Below are 19,897 nucleotides of genomic sequence, written 5' to 3' on the forward strand. Positions count from 1 at the left end.
GTAATCAAGTGATACACACTTAAATGCGGGTTCTCTCTCAGTATGTTTCCATTATATTCATCCAACCAACACACTGAGTACAGCTGTGCCACTAACACTTGAAGAAAACAAGGATGATGCGATCAGAGTGAAATCAGATGGATTCTACAGGAGAGCATTTATTTTATTAACTGGCTTTGTTGCAGGTTTAAACAGAGCCTTAATATGCTATTCAGCCCAAAATTCCCACACACCTCAGAAAATGCTCATAGCGTGGATGTAAAATGTTGCATCGCATGATTAAATAAACTGAAGTAACAGAAGAAAAATAATGAGCTGGTTCTTATCGGGGTCTTGTTTTCTTTTTAGAAGGTGGAATCGCCGTCATGAAGTTCTGCATGACAAACATGAAAATGGGAACTTTTGAGCTTCCACGTGTGTGACACAGCTTTACGGCAAACTAGAAAGCCCTGCTGAGCAAATAGTAGATGATGTAATTCATCTAGCACGACAATATCCAGGAAAGCATCATTGTGCACCATTAAACCTTGTATTCTTAATAGGAAACCCGCTTTATTTGCTTAACTGTAAATTTAGTGGGAATTTGAGCTCCTGGTTTTGTTTGTGAAGTTGTTTATGAAACTTTTTTTTCTTTCCCAGCATCAAGTAGGTGTAACACTACCAGAGTGCAAGTACGTACACCTGCATTTACTGTAATCCAGCTTTATTTAAAGCAGAAGGGCCCGTAAAGACAAACTGACATGTTGGTCAATGTTGCCTCAGTGACTTAAGTTACCTTAAATCTTATTGCTGCAGGCTGCGGGCCAGCACTAAACTGGACACTGAATTAATTTTTTCTTATTAACTGAATAAAATTCAAACAAATATAGAAATGTGTGTGTGTCCTTTATCTACTTCATCAGCTTGAGAAGTTATAATTGGTTGTATAGTATTGTTTAGTACTTCCAGTCCACTCACACCTCATTAAAGTTACTGCACTTTTGTTTATACACACTCAAGATTTTCCAATATTTGTTTCAAATTAAAAGCCCTAATCGTGTATTGAAATGCTTCATTTTCTAAAAGGATTTTTATTGTGAAACAGCTGAAAGAAAATTGTGAAGAAAAAAATGTAGTTAGAGCTGATAAAATGTGCAAAATTATGACTCACATTGTAATAATTATTGCATGGAATTTTTCTTTAATGGATCAAACAAGGCCCGGGTCTTTGAAGTTTTCACAGATGTCAGAGTATTTGCCAGAACTGTGCAAGTTTCCACACAACAGACACGTTTGCACAGTCAACAAACTGAGCGCTCTTCATTACACTCTGTGTACACATTACGCAATAAGAGGAAATCTAAGTAATAGGTCACATCAACATAACCTGACTCGTACAGTCACAGGTTTCTTTCTGATAATCATCAGTATTACTAGAAATGAGTCAAACAGGCAGTTTTGCATAAGTTTTTTCACACAGCCTCAGATCAGGAGATGGGAAGCCAGCTGCAGTTTGGACTCTGCGTATAACAGAGGGGACCGTCACACTGATTTCTCTGGTCTCATAAAAATTAAAATACCGTAGCTGTGCAGGTATTTCCAGAATTAGGTTCAATCTCTTGAAATGGAGGACACCTACAGAGATCATCATGAAAACCTCAAGACACCCATCCACACGGTCGACATAAGCACGCTGTTCCACGAAGTCAGACGAGGTTCCTCTCCTGTGTGCTAAAAACATTGGTGCCTAACAAAGAGGCTTTTACTTTCATCTGAAATCAAAAGTTACCAGAACTGGCTTTTGATACTCAACAAATGCTGTGTGGAGATTAAAGCATTCACTAACTTCCTTTGTACCATAACAAAGGAGCTACGAGAATCTGGTGTAAATAAAATCTGTGTCAAAATGACGTGTAGGCTCATTTTAGTCTTTCAGCACTCCTTTTCTTTTCTTTGTGCTCCTTCATAAAGGTCCAAATTTAAATGACTCAACTTTTTTCTTCTTTTTGAGTTGAATAAACTGAAAAATGTAATAAAATAACTGCATCATTATTGCCATTCTGTAGAGTTAATTGTATCAAAAGACCGTCCAAGAACATCTGAGCTCTGGGGGAATTTATTAGCCTGGTAATTGGCACTAATTATCAGATACAGTCTATGGATAGAGCTTGCTAACCAAGTTCTCCACTATCTCACCTTGATAAATCTTTATATTGTTTCATCCAGGTGGTTAGAAGATACCTGCACAGCATTTTCAAACAGTGCTGGGTTATTAGCATAGAAGTCAGTGCAGGGGTTCCCTCTGTGAGCTGAACCAATACACAAGGAGCACAAACTGGGGCCAACAGCAGGTCCACCCAGTCCACATGTGTGACGGTGGATAGAGGTTTTTGCAGGTGTGTGTGTGTGTGTGTGTGTGTGTGTGTGTGTGTGTGTGTGTGTGTGTGTGTGTGTGTGTGTGTGTGTTTTGCTTGGTCCATTAGCTCAGCAGTTCTAGATAGGTGACGGGTACTTTGCCCTTTTCGTTTCCTCGTTCTCCGATCAGCCAGTCGGGGTCCATTCCTGGTACGGTGTAGACAGTAATGAGCTGAAGAGAGAAGGACAAAAATAAAAAACTAAAAACATACACACATACAGGTTACAGTGACCAATGTTACGTTAAGAGGAAAGAAAATAATTGCTAGTGACGTAGCATAACTGCATCCCGTCGCTGCTCGTGCTCACGTTTTTCATGCCAGCCCATTATCAGGAATTTCCCTGACTTCATCTATGTGTTATCATCTTTAAACACTTCCTCCAATTAGCACCTGTGCCAGCATTTCTAAAGGTCTGCTAAGGGAAACCCATGTGTGAACAAAAGGGGGCAAACTGAAAACAGCATTACATAATTAATGTACCATAACAAAGGAGGACATCGATGCTTTTTCATACCTGCTGCTGGGCGTTTGGCTTTTTGTCAGACTCTGGGACCATGGTGATTTTTGTGAAGCCATTTTTCTCATTGTCAGGTTTTAAAAGTTGTGATTTTGATTTTTGTGAAGGAGACGCTTTCATGACTCATCGAGTGACATCACTGAGAGGCCAGTCTGTGGCATGCAGTCTGCTGGATTGCTTGGGAACCTGGCTGAGTAGGTCCTAAAAAGTACCTGGTACCAGATACTACCACCTAATGAAAAACCCTTAAAAATTACCTACACCCAGCTAAACTGAGTAGGATGCCACTTTTATGTTTATGTGTGTTTTATTACCAAATTTTCCTAATTTGACTTTTTAAAAGTCTTACATTGAGAACAGCTCAGATGATTGCAGGTGTTCATAATTTCTTTGTGAGTTGCGTCTGTAGTCACTGAAAATCTCTTTCCTCTCCACAAGGTGTTAAATGGAAGCTTGAATGTTTATGAGTTTATAGTTGAGTTAAACTAAGGAAATCTGACTCATCCCACCGCAAGTCTAAAATATTACCCAACTTTGACCGAGGCCAGGGAAGTGCTAGAAAAGTACTTTAAATACATGAATCACACTTTTTGTTTTCCATACATGCTGATATTATAGATAATGTCTTGTGGCCTGAAAGAGAATATGCTGTCAAGTCTTCCCACACAAACATACAGTACAACATTGCATGAGAAGAGGAAGTGAGGCTGAACTTCTCTCTGGAAAGTAAACTGGATGACAGGATTAACTTAACTCCCTGCAGATGTGCTGTTGTTACAGTTAACATCCAGCTGTTACTGATTCATTTGTCATGTGGGATGACAATGTTGTTGTGGTGATGTTTTGAGGTTTTATTCTTGTTTAGGGCGGCAGCTAGGCCAGACAAATGTTCTACATCCAGCAGTGTGAAGGTGGGGGCTGATGGTGACTACTAGTCCTCACCTGCTTTACTTGTAATGATCAAAGTGGACCTCTCCACTGTGTTATGGGTCATTGTTACTAATCTGTGCCATTTAATGACATTAACCTTTTAGAAAAATACACTCGTCAAGTTCAGGATATTCTCTCCACATGTGACGAGTGTCAAAATGTCGTGTCCATTACTGTCATTATACTCTATTAAAGTATTCTGAATGCACAGTCACTTTCATAATTGCATTTTCTATGTATGTATGGAAGGAGTCATTCACGTTTTATATTGATTCTACTATTTGACATGACAGGTATACCAGTCCACTGACTGAATTGAATTATTCATGTCCATATTTAAAAGTGAGCTGCGAAATGTTTTAAATGGGGGTCCTCTGGATGTTGAAAAATTGTTTTCACGTAAAATGCGTAAAAGGTGGATAGAGAAGATTGCACTTCATTCTTGACTCCTTTACTGAGAAACAAAGATTTGTTCCAGGAATGTCTCACAGTATGTTCGATAAGTGGCACAAAAGGGATTAAGGGTAATTGGCGATTTGTATCAAAACAACACACTGATGAACTTTGAGCAATTGCAGTCAAATTTTAATATTCCTAGAGACCACTTTTTTGGCTTTCTCCAGGTTCGTAACTTTGTTCATTCTAAAATTCCACAGTCTTCAGAAATAGTTTATATGATGATTGAGACATTTCTTATTAAGCGAAAAGACAGAACTCATTTTATCTCAGCTTTTATTCTCTCCTATATACTCTCAGTAGCAACATTGAGTGCTATTCATAAATGGGAGAGAGATCTTAATAATCAATATACCGAAGAGGAGTGGAAAGGAGCCATTAACATAGGTAGTTCCACTTTTACTTGCAACCGCTTGCGAGAAACCAATACAAAATCATACATCGCCTTTATATAGCTCCTAATGTCTTGCATAAGATTGCACCTCATATTTCCCATTTTTGTAGTAAATGTCAAAAAGAAACTGGTACTTTTTTTCATTACTTTTGGGAATGTAAATTAATCAAAAGATTTGGAGCTTCATATCTCAAGAACTAAGTAATATTTTTAACAATCTGATTCAAAGGGACCCGGGTATTTTCTTCTTGGCCTACCCTCAAAAGAAGTAACATTGAATCACTTGCAGCGCAAATTATGTGACAAACATTGCTGGTAGCTAGGAAATGTATTCTCATTAATTGGGTTAAGGATAAACCTCCCTCTGTGACTTTGTGGTACAGAGAATTATTTAAAGTTATTCCTCACGAAAGAACTGCTGCTATTTTAGGAGGAAATGAGGGTCTCTTTCTCAATGTTTGGTCCCCTTTGCTTTCTTATTTGCCAAATGATTTGTCCCAACTGTTGAGGGGGGGGTTGCGATTAAGATGTTCTCAGTTAAATAGGAAGTAAGTGTAAAGGACAATTCATTCTTGGAGTTTATCTTTTTCTTTTCTAAATCTGTGGGTAATTGAGTGATATTTTTTTTTTTTTTCCCTCTCTTCCCCATATGTGTATTTGTACAGGTATATAATGACTTTAATATATTCCCTTTGGGGTTTTTTTCTCTTTTTGTCTTTTTTTTTTTATGCTTTTCTTGATAATGAATAGAAACTGTTTAATTTTTAAAAAGTGAGAATTTTTTTCCCACTTGTTCGGACCATTTCAACAGCTTTAAAACTGTTCACATTTGGGGTTTTTTATTATATCATACAGGAAGCATAATATAAATGTCAATGGAAAATTGTACTTAGTAGTCAGTATACTCTTTTAATGATATAAGTTTGCATATGGTAGAATACTGCATGTAATCATTTGTGTTTAGAAGTATATAGTTGGTGGCATATTGAAAGAATGTCTCATCCTAGGAGGTCTGTAACAATGTTTTGTACATTCTTGGGTGTTCTGGCATTCACCCCCACATCTAGGAGCATGGGAAAGGTTGTACCTTCTTTTATTGTTTTATGGTAGGATTAACGTAGCTATGTCAGTTTTAGTCTAAGTGCCTTTTTTACATATAGATGAACTGTTGGATTTTCCAGACCAGCAGGTTAAGGGAAGTCGTTTATGGGGTCACACTCTAACACACACACACACACACACACACACACACACACACACACACACATATACACTCCACATTCCAATGTAACAAACAACCACTGATGTATAAATAAAGACCAGGGCTGGTCAAGGGCTGCAAGTCTCAGAGCCCTCACTCTCAGTGCGAGTGCTCTGTGTGCTCTGTTACTTGTATACAAGTAAACTGTGTGTTTCTCCTCTCTGATTCTCAGCTGAAGAAGTGTTTTAGAATACATCTCTTAACAATAAAATATTCAAAATAAAATCATGTCAAATGGTAAATGGCCTGTATTTGTAAAGCGCTTTATTAGTCCCTAAGGGCCCCAAAGCGCTTTACACGTTCAGTCATCCACCCATTCACACACACATTCACACACTGGTGATGGCAAGCTACATTGTAGCCACAGCCACCCTGGGACGCACTGACAGAGGCAAACATAATTTATAGTAATGTTTGCCTTATGTTGACAGAGTATATATAATAAATAGTCTTGCTGCCTGGGATGTCTGGGATAAACTGAGCACCAGAATGGAGAAGAAGGGTGATTTCATTCTATGAACGTAGCTTGGTTTCTGGTGCCAGGCGGGCTGGTCTGAGAACATCTGCTGATCTGATGAGATTTTACCACTAAACCATGTCTATTATTTACAGGTCTGCATAGGAGAAAATATCCAGCAAGTGTCTTTAAGTTGACAGCAAGGCAGAAGAGCACAATACATCCAACCTTGAAGCGGGTGGTCTACAGCAGCAGAAAACCACACCGGTGCCACTCCTGTCAGCTGAGGCAACGGTACCCAAACATCACCATAAACAGCATGAAAGCATTGATCCACCCTGCCTCGTGTCAACTGTTCAGGCAGCTGCTGGTGGTGTAATAGTGTTTGGGCCCTTTGGTACATGTGTTTCATGTGTTTCCGGCACTTTGTGTAATCCATTCCATAAAGAATAAAAGCATAGTGCAAGCAAAGGGCCCAAACCCAGTACTATCAAGGTGTACCAAGTGAATGAATGTGTGGGATGTAATGACAGGACATGCTACTTCAAGTAAAACTGATTAGTTAAAACAAATCATACTACAAAACAAGTCTGTTTCTTATCATGATCGAGCCGATATTCATGTCACAATGTTCAATTCAATTTCATTTGTACAGCGCCAAATCACAACAACAGTTTCCTCAGTGCACTTTATACTGTAAGATAAAGACCCTACAATAATACAAAGAAAACAGAAAGCCCTAAAAATCAGACGACCCCCTTTGAGCAAGCGCTTTGGCACAGTGGGAAGGAAAGACAGAAAACCAGAACCAGGCTCAGGGAGGTTTCATGTTGTTTCTTGCCACATTTCACCTCAGGGACTTTGTGAAGCTTCAGTTTACCATCTGTGACTCAGTATTTCTGCTGAGATGTGGATTCAAATGTAGCAATGATGGCAATAAGAAGAAAATGAAATATAAGTCAGAATACTTGGTGGAGTTTAGTGTTACAAAGGTCCAGGTTAGTTTAACTTTGTGTGGTCTTCTGTGTGTTTTTTTCCATCGTTATCCTTCTGGTAAATTTGAGTGCTGAGTTTGTTTAGAAACGTACCAGTGTTATTCATTACCTTATTTAATTTAAGTGTACATAATGCAAGTAAAGCTGTGACTAACGGGAAAAGACTGGACAAGCATCCTGAATCAAGATCAAGAAACTAAGAACTGGAACCAAAACTCCACCAAGAGGCCCGCACCTCCATTCACAAACAGACAATCCCTGTTTTTTGGGGGTTTTTTTTAAAGTTCTTATTGCCGTCATTGTGACATTTGACATTGGCAAAGATACTGAGTCACAGACGGTAAACGGAAGCTTCACAAAGTCCCTGAACTGAAATGTGGCGAGAAGCAACATGAAATGAATTTTCATTCAAGCTAGAAGTCAGACAGATGGAGGGAGATGGAACAGCTCCATTAGTGACCTCCATCAAAGACGTTCACTTGATATTTTTAAGTTGTCATGCTCAAGCCGGAGCAAGAGTGAGATTAAAAATCCGCGCTTCCCTTTTAGGTCGACTTTTCGACTCTTTCGACTGAAGGTGATGAACATAAAACTCATAATAAAACATTTGTTTTTGACAAAATCTTCTTGTAAAAATCCCCTGATTTGCCAGATGCCAAGCAGTAACGTCCAGTGTAATTAACTTCAGCCTGCATCTTCCCGGTCAATACTGTCTCTTCTTTTCATTTATTTGGTTAAATTATTTATTTTATGATGATTGTTGTTGTCGCCACTTAAAAAAAGCATAAATGATGACTAGACTGTGCATGGAAATGCTCGGTGAGATCTAAGAGAGCTACTGCAGTCCTGTTTCAGGTAATGTTCAGCAGCTACCGATGTTCTCGCCTCATCCTACAGACTTGCTCAAGTGTTCCTCACTACACGGAGCAATGTAGCAACCAACACACGCCCCAGGCCAGTGCCAAGAAAGATTTTATATACCCTCCTGTAATCATTTCCACACTATAATCTAACTGAACTGTTTTTATTCATACTTCAGACAGAAAATTAACTAGTAACTAGATCAGATCCTCCCTGGATGTTGAGGCGATCAGTGACTTCACAGTGGAACAGAGTGGGCAACAGCAGGACTACCAACACTTCCAGCATCTCACAAAAGCTTTCACCTTCACTCTCTCCACAAACACACTCACACCATACACAAAAAAGAGCCAGTACTTTAACCTGGATGCCTAAAACTGCATTTTTCAGTCTTAACATGAGGTTGGTTGATCAGCCTACATCCTACACTGACAGACTCGCTGAGTCTTTTAGCTTTAATCCCGTGAAAACACCGGCTCCCTACCCCCTGGAGTTTTTAACCCTTTGACACAATCACCCTTTTCTCTCATCTTTTTGGACATTTTAGACTTGCATCATAGATCTACACCATAAATATGCCAAACCAAAAACCCTTTCATAATTAAAGCTGCAACTTGGCGTGCAACTCGCTACAAACACATCGGGCTCATGCAACCCACAGTCCCACACTTTCCTTTGTTACCCACAGCCTGTCACAAAAACAAGTAAATGTCTTCCATTTCTTTATTTGAAACCATGAAAAATGCCAAATAAACACAGTTACAGAGATTAAAAAATGTTTAATCAACAGCTATTAGCTAAAAACCTGGCATCTCTCAGCATGGTGTGCAGGGTGTCCTTAAAAAGATTTTGAGGAAACTGGAAAGGACAAAAGCACTTTTCTATGCTACCTAAGCATTCGAAGCCCTTTATACAACATATCTTATTCGCACATTCACAGACGCAGTTTTTTCTACGATTAAGTGCTTTCTTTTTAGCATTCACACTCGGATGGATTCACCGGAGAGCAACTTGGGGTTAGTATCCTGTCCAGAGATAAAAAAAAAAAAAAATCAACTTTCTGATTACTACATGACCTGCCCTACATCCTGAGCTACATAGAGGATTCTGAAGATCATAGATCAGAGGAAAATAAGTTAACTGGCAGCCCTAAAAAAAAAAAGCTATGTACAGCAGATGAACAGTATCTGAAAGCCATGTCCTTAAGAAACAGGAAAAATCCAGCAAAGACCTGAATCAGGACTGGAGAGGCACATCTGGACTTTCAGCTGATCCATCTATCATCCTCTTATCTGTTACCTTATCAGGGTTTGGGTTGCAGGGGCAGTAGTTTAAGCAGGCCAGTGCTTCCAGCAAATCATTCCCAATCATTAAAGAATACATAGAATCAAAGCAAATGTAACGCGGTTAAAGGACCAGGGCGCCTGACTGCAGCTTCATAGACAATGAGCTTTCAGAAGTAGTCTCGACTATGGAGCCTGAGTGTGTGAATAAAACACAGGAAACCAAAATAGAGCTCAAAATATATATATTGTGTATGTTATGATAAATATATAGACAGATATACAAAAAGTAAAAAATATATGCATATATATAACAAACAAAATAATGTTAACAATACAAAACAGCTTATTATGTTCCAAAAGGAGGTGGGATGAGGTTTAGTCCAGTATGAGATTTAGTTTAGTTCCATGGACCTGTGATGGTCATGTGTCAACAGTTTAATTCAGTCCATAGGTTTACGATTCCTACCGCAATGTAGCGGTGGTCGGGTGGCTCGCCATCCCGTGCTGATCAGGGCTGATCGCGGGGGCAAAAAACCTGACCGTTGAGTCGATTGTGAGGTGGTGTAAAGATGAATGAATCGGCCGGGTTATTGCACGCTGTCAACTGGTCTGTAGTGTAAAATTTGTCAATATCTGATAAGTACGCCAACCACAGGGACAACAGCAGCCAGAGGAAGCAGGGAACATGCAGCTGATTGACCCGGAACTTATACAGGGTTCATTCCCGCCACAATAAAGGGACTGGCGGATGTGGGGTCAGAAGTTACCGTGGTTACACTCTCCCCCCCTAATCTCATGGACGTCCTCGTACATGGACTAGGCTGGCAGCGAATGACTGGTTGGCTGGGGTGCAAGGCATCGTCTCCTCTTCTTCATCGTCTTGAAGAGCGAAGGAGAAGACAGAACTTAACCCAGGCAGAAAGGTGTGAACGCTCTTTAACAGAGGCTTACCAGGCTTGATGTACTGCAGCCGATCAGGAGGATTCCTGGCGCGGGTTGAGTGCCTCAAGGGTGGTTCTGCCTCAGGACTCAGAGGCTCTGATTCAGTGGGTGAGTGTTGTGACAAGTTATTTCTGGATGCTTCTGAATCAGAAGACAGACTTTCTCATCGGGAGAAGTTTCAGCAAGAGGAACTGGCACAAAGCCAGCTTCCAAAGTTCCGTTAGCAATAACTTGTTCCTCTTCAACAGGTACAGGTTCCTCTGAGAGAATAGCGTTCTCTTCCTCTGTAGCCAATACTACAGGGACATCTGGCTGGTTGATAAGTGGAACAGGTTGCGGAGTATTGGGTAAGTCAATGGTTGCAGCTGGGATACATTGAGATTAACATGACGTTCCCGCTGATTTTCTTGGTTCATCCATTAATGTTGATACACTTGCTCTTGTCGTGCCTGACGTCCAGCAATCACACCCAATGATACTTGTTGGTACCAACACTCTTGACGTTGCGTACAGCAAACACTGTGATACCCACTCTGAGCAGTCATTCCTGCCAACTGGTTCCGGTTACATTGCAGTTTATAAAATCCTCCAGTGTCGCCACGTCCAGAATTCGAATGACCAGTATGCTCCTGTAATCTTGAAGTCAGACCAACCACATACCATTACTGCCAGACCACTGTCCTTGAGGGATGCCTGGTCACAAGGCTATTCCAAGGTGAGAAAGCAGTTATTCTGGAACACCCCACCTCCAGTTCTCTGCCTGGTGGACTCCTACTAAAAACCTGCCTTGTGGACTTACCTAAATTGGCCATGTTCTCTGCCTGTTGTAGTGAGTAATGAGTCTGACCATGAAATCCACATTCCAGCTCGAGCTATTATTGCAGAAATCAGCGCCTTCCAGGAAGTCATTTCCAAAGAGCAACACATTCAGTATTCAGACCAGTCTATAGAGTCATTACCTCCATCCATCACCAAATCAAATTGTCCGATCCAACTCCTTTCAAGCAAAGACCACAACCAATTCACCCTCAAGATCTTGATGCTGTAAGGAAACACCTGCAAGAACTTCTTGACTCTGGCGTTATCAGAGAATCCGACTCACCATTTGCCTCTCCAATAGTGGTTGCACGCAAACAGAACGGCAGTGTACGTCTTTGTATTGACTACCGCAAACTCAATCTGCAAACAATCAAAGATGCTTATGCTCTGCCCAAACTGGAAGACACCTTCTCCGCACTTGCAGGATCAAAGTGGTTCACGGTGCTAGACCTCAAGTCGGGTTACTACCAAATTGAAATGGAGGAGAAGGATAAGGCGAAGACTGCCTTTGTCTGCCCATTAGGATTTTGGGAATTTAATCGGAATCCACAGGGGATTACCAATGCACCAAGCACATTCCAACCACGCCAACCACAGGGACAACAGCAGCCAGAGGAAGCAGGGAACATGCAGCTGATTGACCCGGAACTTATACAGGGTTCATTCCCGCCACAATAAGGGACTGGCGGAAGTGGGGTCAGAAGTTACCGTGGTTACACAAAGCTATGTTTGTACATGTTTGAATGGAAAACAAACACAGTAACTGCATGTCCTTCCCATTTTCCACAGATATGAGTGGTGGCAATGCAAAAGCATAAAGTCTTCACTCTCTCTACCCTGTCATTTCCTTCCCATAATATGACCTTGTCACAAACCCAACACTTAGTGGTTGGTGCTATCCAGCTGTTCCACTTTCAGCTTCAGAGGATGCATGTGTGTGTCTCCAAAAGCGAGACAGTCGGGTGTCTTCCACAGTTGCATGAAATATTTACAGAATTTTCCAGACACATGCTCAGAAGATCTAGATTAAGAAGCTCTGTCTCTGATTCTAATCATCTACAATCGTAGAGTCATGTTCTCTTGGCTCCTTGTGTCACATAAATCAAGTCAATACAGAGCAGGCATGCTCTCCCAGAGTAATGACGGGTTATCCGTCATTACTCTGGGAGACAAGTTCCTCTGTGAGGTAACCTGTGAATCCAAGATCGTACAGGATAGAAGGGTCAAAGTGCCAATGTCTATCCCGGGAGGGCGGATTCCTGACGTTTCAATGAATGAAAACCGCTTCCTTTATCCGTGTCTCGTGGTCCTCCAGCTGCTTTCCTTGCACTTGTAAAAGCAGAGGGACCGGTCCTAGTTTATCTTCAATGACTCTAGTGAGGTTCACAGTTACTTCCCGGATCACCTTGTGGACCGCTGGTTCCGATCTAATATCCAACTCTGCGTCGGCTCCATGCTAGTCTCCTCATTAGCTTCTCTGCTCTGTAGGTTGGGCCCTCCGTGGTGTCAGACACTACAACTTTCCTTTGCGGCATGTAGTCGGACTGTTTCAAAAAGTAGTTGCTGATGCTCATCCCAGACCTTACAAATAGTTAATATCCATGTTGTAGCTTTAAATGCGGGTTATGAGTGTAAAATCAGCGAACTTGTGTGCTAGCACTCTCTGCTACAACCATACTTCAAGCCGCCATCTTGAAAAAAACAGAAAAGCTGCATTTAATCACATATATATTTTTTATTTCACCATTCCTTTCTCATCGAGACACAAGGTCTCATTTCTAAGAGTGACCGGTTTTAAATATCCATACAAAACTGCATACAAAACATACTACATGTACAATGCTACAGTATTCCTAAGTACTCGATGAGTTGTTGCTGTGGTCACTGAAAATCTCTCTTCCTGCCCACCAAAGGTTAAGTGTAAGTTTGGCAAACAGAGGTCGAGAGCACATTATGAGCTTATGTGCTGCATCCTGCTTGTGGTCAAGCACCCACAACGAGTGTAGTAATATACTGTAGGAAAGACTGTGGTTTAGAAAAAGCCCTGAGGAAGTTTACACGTCCTGTGTCCTGTGCTCAAACAGATCATCCAAATATTACATATATATATATACATATATATATACATCTACATATACATATATATATATATATATATATATATATATACACATATACATATATATATATAGATATATATATATATATACACCACATATACATATATATATATTATACACATATACACATCTATATATATATATATATACATATATATACATATATATATATACATATATGTATACATACATATACATATATATATATACATACATATAATAGCTATATATATATACATATATAATATACCACATAGACTATCACATATTTATATATACACATATATATTACACAGTATAGACATACATATATATACATACATATATATACATATATATACATACATATATATACATACATACATATACATACATACATATACATACATACATATCAATACATACATATACACATACATACATAATATATATATAGATATATATATAGACACATATATACATACATATATATATATATTACATAGATACATAGATATAGTCATATATATATATACATACATATATACATATATATACATACATATATACATATATATACATATATATATATATATATATATACATACATATATACATACATACATACATATATATATATATATATACATACATATATACATACATACATATATACATACATACATATATACATACATACAGACATATATATATATATATATACATATATATATATATATACATATATATATATATATATAATATATATATATATAATATACATACACATATATACATACATACATATATATATACATATATACATATATATATATATACATACATATATACATATATATACATATATACATACATACATACATACATACATACATACATACATATATATATATATATATTATACTATATATATATACACATATATATGTATATATACACATATATATATACACACACACACACACATATATAAATACAAAGACATATATAGATAAAATATACAAAGGGGATAAATAGAATAAATAGGAATAAAATAAAATAAAAATACAAGTGAATTGCACATTTAAAGTATTGAGGTCTATTGCACCGTTGACTATTAACAAAAAGTATTGCACAAAAGGTAATTGCACAGTGAAGTGAAGAGGCACTACAGCTTAGTTGTTCCCCCCTCCTTTGCCCTCCTGTTTTCCCTCCCTCTCCCCTCCAGAGAGGAGTTAAACAGTCTGATGGTGTGTGGGACAAAGAAGTTTTTAAGTCTGTTGGTTCTTGTCTTTGGAAGAAGCAACCTGTCACTGAACAGATTCTTCTGGTTGTTTATGGCCGTGTGCAGAGGATGCCCAGAATTGTCCATAATGTCCAGTAGTTTCTTTAGTGTCCTTGTTTAGCGTGCTCACTTTAAGTTCCCGTTTATTCATCGTGTTATTTTTTCACCTTGTGTAAGTAAAGTCCCTTTCACTTCACACGTGCTTCTCCGCGTGCTGTCTGCATTAGACTACGTCTACACTAACCCAGATAGATTTGAAAACGCCGTTTTCAACTGAAAACGCTCCGTTTCCACACTAGTGTTTTCAGTCGTTTTCACAGAGTTGTGCGTCCACATTGAAATGGCCGAAAACGCTTACGTTCCAGTACTGCGCATGCGTGAAGCGCAAGAAGATTCAGCCTGCCTCATTTCTGTCTGCCGTTTATTTACTTTCTGGCTCTTTGAAACGTCGCAGCAAAAGGTCGAGGAGAAGCACCAAGTTTTTAAATGGACTAACAATGAGGGGGAGTTGTTGCTGCGAGTAACACAAAAGTACAAAGTTGCAAAAGCGAGTGAGAAATAAAGAATTTGAAGAAAAGCTATCTGGAGCATGTACAGACTGATATTAATCTTTAATAGGGCTGTCAAAACTGAGAGCAAACAAAACAACTGCTGTATAATGCCCTCCTCTATCTTTGTTTAATTGGTCACATGACTGCATCACATGACTAAAATGCGTCACCGTTTTAGAAAGTCTGCGTTTTCCCTGTCCACACTGCGATGCAAACGCACCGTCTTCAAATGTATTCTTTTTCGAGAGCATTTTCAAAACGCGGCATTTTCCTTGAGCAAAAACGCCGTCTCAGTGTGGATGGGAGGCCAAAACGGAGAGAAAACGATGCGTTTTCAACGAAAACACATTAGTGTGGATGTAGCTTAGAGTCCTCCCTTACCCCGCTCTCAGCCGTGAAAGCTTTGTTCTTCTAAAGCCAGCTACCCATATCAAGACAGGCCATTATTTCCTCACACCCAAAACATTAAAGATTCTTCTTCCTAGACCAGAACAGAACATCAAAAATGCTCAACCCAAATCAGAAAAGACAGACAGAAGTGGTGCTACATGGCTCAGTCCACGACATCTGCTGGAAAAATAACCCAAAAATATGTCCATGAAACAACAACATTTTTCTTTAGGACTTTTTCAGAAATATAGGGTTGTGGATTGTGTGGCCTGAACTTTAGAAGTTAAACTACAAATGTCTGATCTGACATTAAACTCTTTCAAGTTCCGTCTCTTTAGTGCAAACCCTGCGTGATAATAATGACTGCACTATTGCAATCGGGGGATTCACAGCCTGTCAGTAGATATCTTTGTAAAAGTTGAGAATCATGTCTCGACCTGACGTTGGGATTTTAGGCCATTGAGTTTTCAAAGGGATCACAAAAAAATGCTACACTACACATGCCCATGCGCTCTTTCTATTCATACTCGTAGCCTTAGGCTCAGGAGTGTCTGAGACGAAGGCAGGTGAATACATACACTTCCTGCTGGTTTGTCTCACATGCCATTGAAACAAACACATTTTGTTTGCATTGTTTTGGACAGCTTATATCTGTATTTTGTGTGGGAACATTGAAAGCTGAAAAAAGATTCCAAAAAAAGGCGACCTTTAGCAATAAGGCACTTGAAGAGCCACACTTCACTTACAAGTGAAGTGTGTGTGTGTGTGTGTGTGTGTGTGTGTGTGGTGACTCAGCTTGACTCTGCTGTACCTCATCAGCCAACAATGACAGCTCACTGGTGTCGTGGGCGTCATAATCATACAGGACCCTGGCCTTCCTGGCACCCGTGACGGGCAGCTGTGACTGCTCCATGGCGAGTGTGACCGGCTTCTGGCTGGATGAGGAGGAGGCGGCAGGGACAGCGGTTCCGGAGGATGCCGGTCCAGACAGAAAGGCGGGGGACACAGGGTCGGGGCAGACGGAGGCAGAGGAGTGGGGTGCACTGACAGCATTAGCACATCTGTGTGAAGACACATACACGGTAGGTATGGTTTACTTACTGTAAACAAACATTTTATGCCTTCCAAAAAGGAAGAAATAAAAATTATTATTTACAAAAAATAATTTAAAGCCTCTTTTTATTGAAAGAGTCTCAAAAACTTTAAGGCTTTATTGGTGTTTCTTTTTTTCTTCTAGTGTATGCAATTATTTCGGGGGGGGGGGGGGGGGGGCAGTTGGACAGTTGGACTTTTAGCAACAGTTTTAAAAGCAAAAAGCTTTCATCTCTCACTTCATAACCTCATACACAACCCCAGGATACACTGCTTCGGGATTACTGGCAGGCCTGTTTAGAAGCTGGGCTGTCCTGATGTGGAGTCATGCAGCTGAAATACGTACAAAATGTTAAAACCACATTTTGCTGATGGCCATTCCCCCAAAATCTCCTCATATCTTCCATCCTCCAGTTCCTCTGGGGAGACTGAGGTGTTCCCAAGCCGGCCGAGAGATGTAACCCCCCCACAGTTACAACTTTCCCCACAATGGCTTAAATGAACGTAGGGTCCAGTGAAAGCAGCAGTTTTGTTTACATGGTTTGGCATGAGCTCTAAAACTCATAGACCAGGGTCAGCATTAATGCGAGCATCACTGATGATGATGTAAACAAGCATAACAAGACAACATCAAAAAAAGTTTTTTCCAGTTTAAACTATGTTACCGGAGGGTATGAAAAAGACGGCAGCTCAGTGTCTGGACCTCGTGTACATGTTTTGACACCATCCTGGTTTCTGATATGATTGAGTCCATATGCTGTCTGAACACTGAAACCAACAAGTATTAGTTTTCAGATTTGAACCAGATCTCAAGATTACTATGAATCAAGTCTTTCCAACTTGGTCTTGAGGGAACAGCTTTGTTTTTCTGGCTCAGTATGTCATATTTCAAAACGTGTTACAAACGTAAACACTCCATTTTAATGTCATTTGATAATCTCTTATTTTTAATCAGATACTGGCATTTAATGATTTCCAAAACACTGCATGGCTCTTTTATTTACATTTTCACATCAGTGGGAACAAACGGAGAGCAGTGTGGTCAGTGACCTCTGACCTTCACTGACACAAACGCCTCCAGATTCTGGCCAATGACGGTTCCAGCTTCATAAATCAGCCTCCCTGTCATGGATGCCAGGATTTTATTCCAACACCCGAGACATCAGCCAAAGTCATTTCTCTGCAGTGGAAATAATTTGGACCATTTTTGACTCTTTTTGACATCAGACTGAACAGGCAAAGAGTGACATTACTAAAGGATGATGCAGGTTAGCTCAAGTTACTACAAGTAGGTGAAGTGTAAAGTGCTTAGTTTAAATAGTAGCTATTTTGAGGTCTTTAAGCTACACTGTATTGCCAAAGGTTTTTACTCAGTCATCCAAATGATTGAGTTCAGGTGTTTCAATCACTTCCATGTCCACAGGTGTATAAAATCAAGCATCAAGGCATGCAGACTGCTTCTACAAACATTTGTCAATGAATGGGTCACTCACAGAAGCTCAGTGAATTCCAGCGTGGTGCTATGATAGGAGCTCACCAGTGCAACAAGTCCAGCTTTGAAATTTCCTGAATACTAAATATTCCACAGTCAGCTGTTAGTGGTATTATGACAAAGTGGAAATGACAGCAACTCTGCCATGAAGTGGTAGGCCATGTAAACTCAGAGTGGGGTCAGTGGGTGCTGAGGCACATAGAGTGCACGTCCAAACTTCATGTGGCCCTCAGATTAGCTCTAGTGATGTGTCGGTCACGAACGAAATGGCTCTTAAAGCCGGATCTTTGACGTGAACGATGCGAGCCGGCTCCTTATTGGGAGCCGTGGGTTGGTTTTTTTTGTTGTTTTTTTTCTTTCTCTCACACTCTCTCTCGCACCTTTTTTTCCGTGGGACTGGGACGAGGGGGTGAGGGGCGGTAGTTACACTCGCAGTAGCACAGGAACAGAGCGGGAGGGAGAGAGGGAGAAAGAGAGCCAGGGACAGCAACATCACATTAGAAAGGTATAGTAATCATCCACAACTATTTTCAGTTGCAGATGATAAAGGATTCAGAAAGTTTATTCATGCGGGCCCATATGACAGAGAATATGCATGTTCTTTTTGTTTTCATATTTTAATTTATATTTAATTGTGTTGTGGTTTGCAGTGTTTTGTGTTGTTTCACTTTAAATTTGTAAAAGGAAAAAGCTGAAAATTAAAATAGTTAAAAGTTGAAATGTGAATAGTTGATTTTTGTATTATATGATTTATTTATTACATTTTATGTGGAGTGAATAAATAAAAGTATATTTACAGTGGCCCCTACAGACAAAGCACATACAAACATGTACGAACTCCAAAACATGTAAAAACTCAAAACACGTACAAAAGACAACAGAAGTGCTCCAGGATGCTAGGGGCAGTGTTGAGCTTTTGTTACCTAGTGGCTACACAAGCCAGCAAGTACCAACGACCGGATTTGGTGTGTGGTAGTAACAGGTAAATGAACTTTTTTTTTTTAATTATTTGAATATATATGAGTGCTTGTGTATAAATACACAGACAATACACATATGCTTTCATGCTTTCAATTGTGTAATTTAAGTGATCTAGGTAGCTCTGTTTTGGAAGTTCAGTTCATGCTAGAAATGTGTTTTGGAGTTTGTACGTGTTTTGTCTCTAGGGGTCACTGTAAATATTATATATAAACATATATAAAACCACTTTTTTTTTTACATTAGTAATTCCTTTTGTGCATAATTTTATATTATTGTTAATAATAAATTAATTAAAGCAACAAAACAACCTGAAGAGCCGGTTCGGAACAGAAAGAGCCGGTTCTCTAGAAGGAGCCGGAAATCCCATCACTAATCAGCTCCAGGGCAGTGCATAGAGAACTTTATTGAATTGGTTTCCATGGTGACCAGATACATCCAACCCTTCCATTACCAAAGTTCATTCATTGTTCTGTGTGCAGATGTGTTCTCTGGAGTGATGAATCACACATCTCCATCTGGCAATCCGATGGGCAAGTCAGGGTTTGACGTTTGAGAGGAGAACAGTACTTGTCTGACTTTACTGTGCCAAGTTTAAAGTTTGGTGGACGGGGGGATTATGGTGGAGGGTTGTTTTTCAGGAGTTGGTTAGTTTCAGTGAAAGGAATTCGTGATGCTTCAGCATACCAAGATATC

The 19,897-nt window shown here is 39.7% G+C and overlaps 1 protein-coding gene across 5 annotated transcripts in view; it reads right to left on the reverse strand.

Moving 5' to 3' along the window:
• Window positions 1-1,160: 1,160 nt before the first annotated feature.
• The window catches only part of LOC146514770 (endophilin-B2-like), a 37,341-nt gene continuing 18,604 nt past the window's right edge, over window positions 1,161-19,897 (reverse strand). For all 5 annotated transcript variants that reach the window (XM_085167155.1, XM_085167156.1, XM_085167159.1 and 2 more), the window contains 2 exons: window positions 16,451-16,700; window positions 1,161-2,566 (listed from right to left, as the gene is read on the reverse strand). In XM_085167155.1, the coding sequence (XP_085023281.1) occupies window positions 2,459-2,566; window positions 16,451-16,700 (358 nt within the window). In that variant the 3' untranslated portion in view covers window positions 1,161-2,458. The remainder of the gene's footprint in view (window positions 2,567-16,450; window positions 16,701-19,897) is intronic.

Source organism: Neolamprologus multifasciatus, chromosome 7 (assembly GCF_963576455.1).
Source record: "Neolamprologus multifasciatus chromosome 7, fNeoMul1.2, whole genome shotgun sequence".
In the NCBI taxonomy this organism is placed as follows: Eukaryota; Metazoa; Chordata; class Actinopteri; order Cichliformes; family Cichlidae; genus Neolamprologus; species Neolamprologus multifasciatus.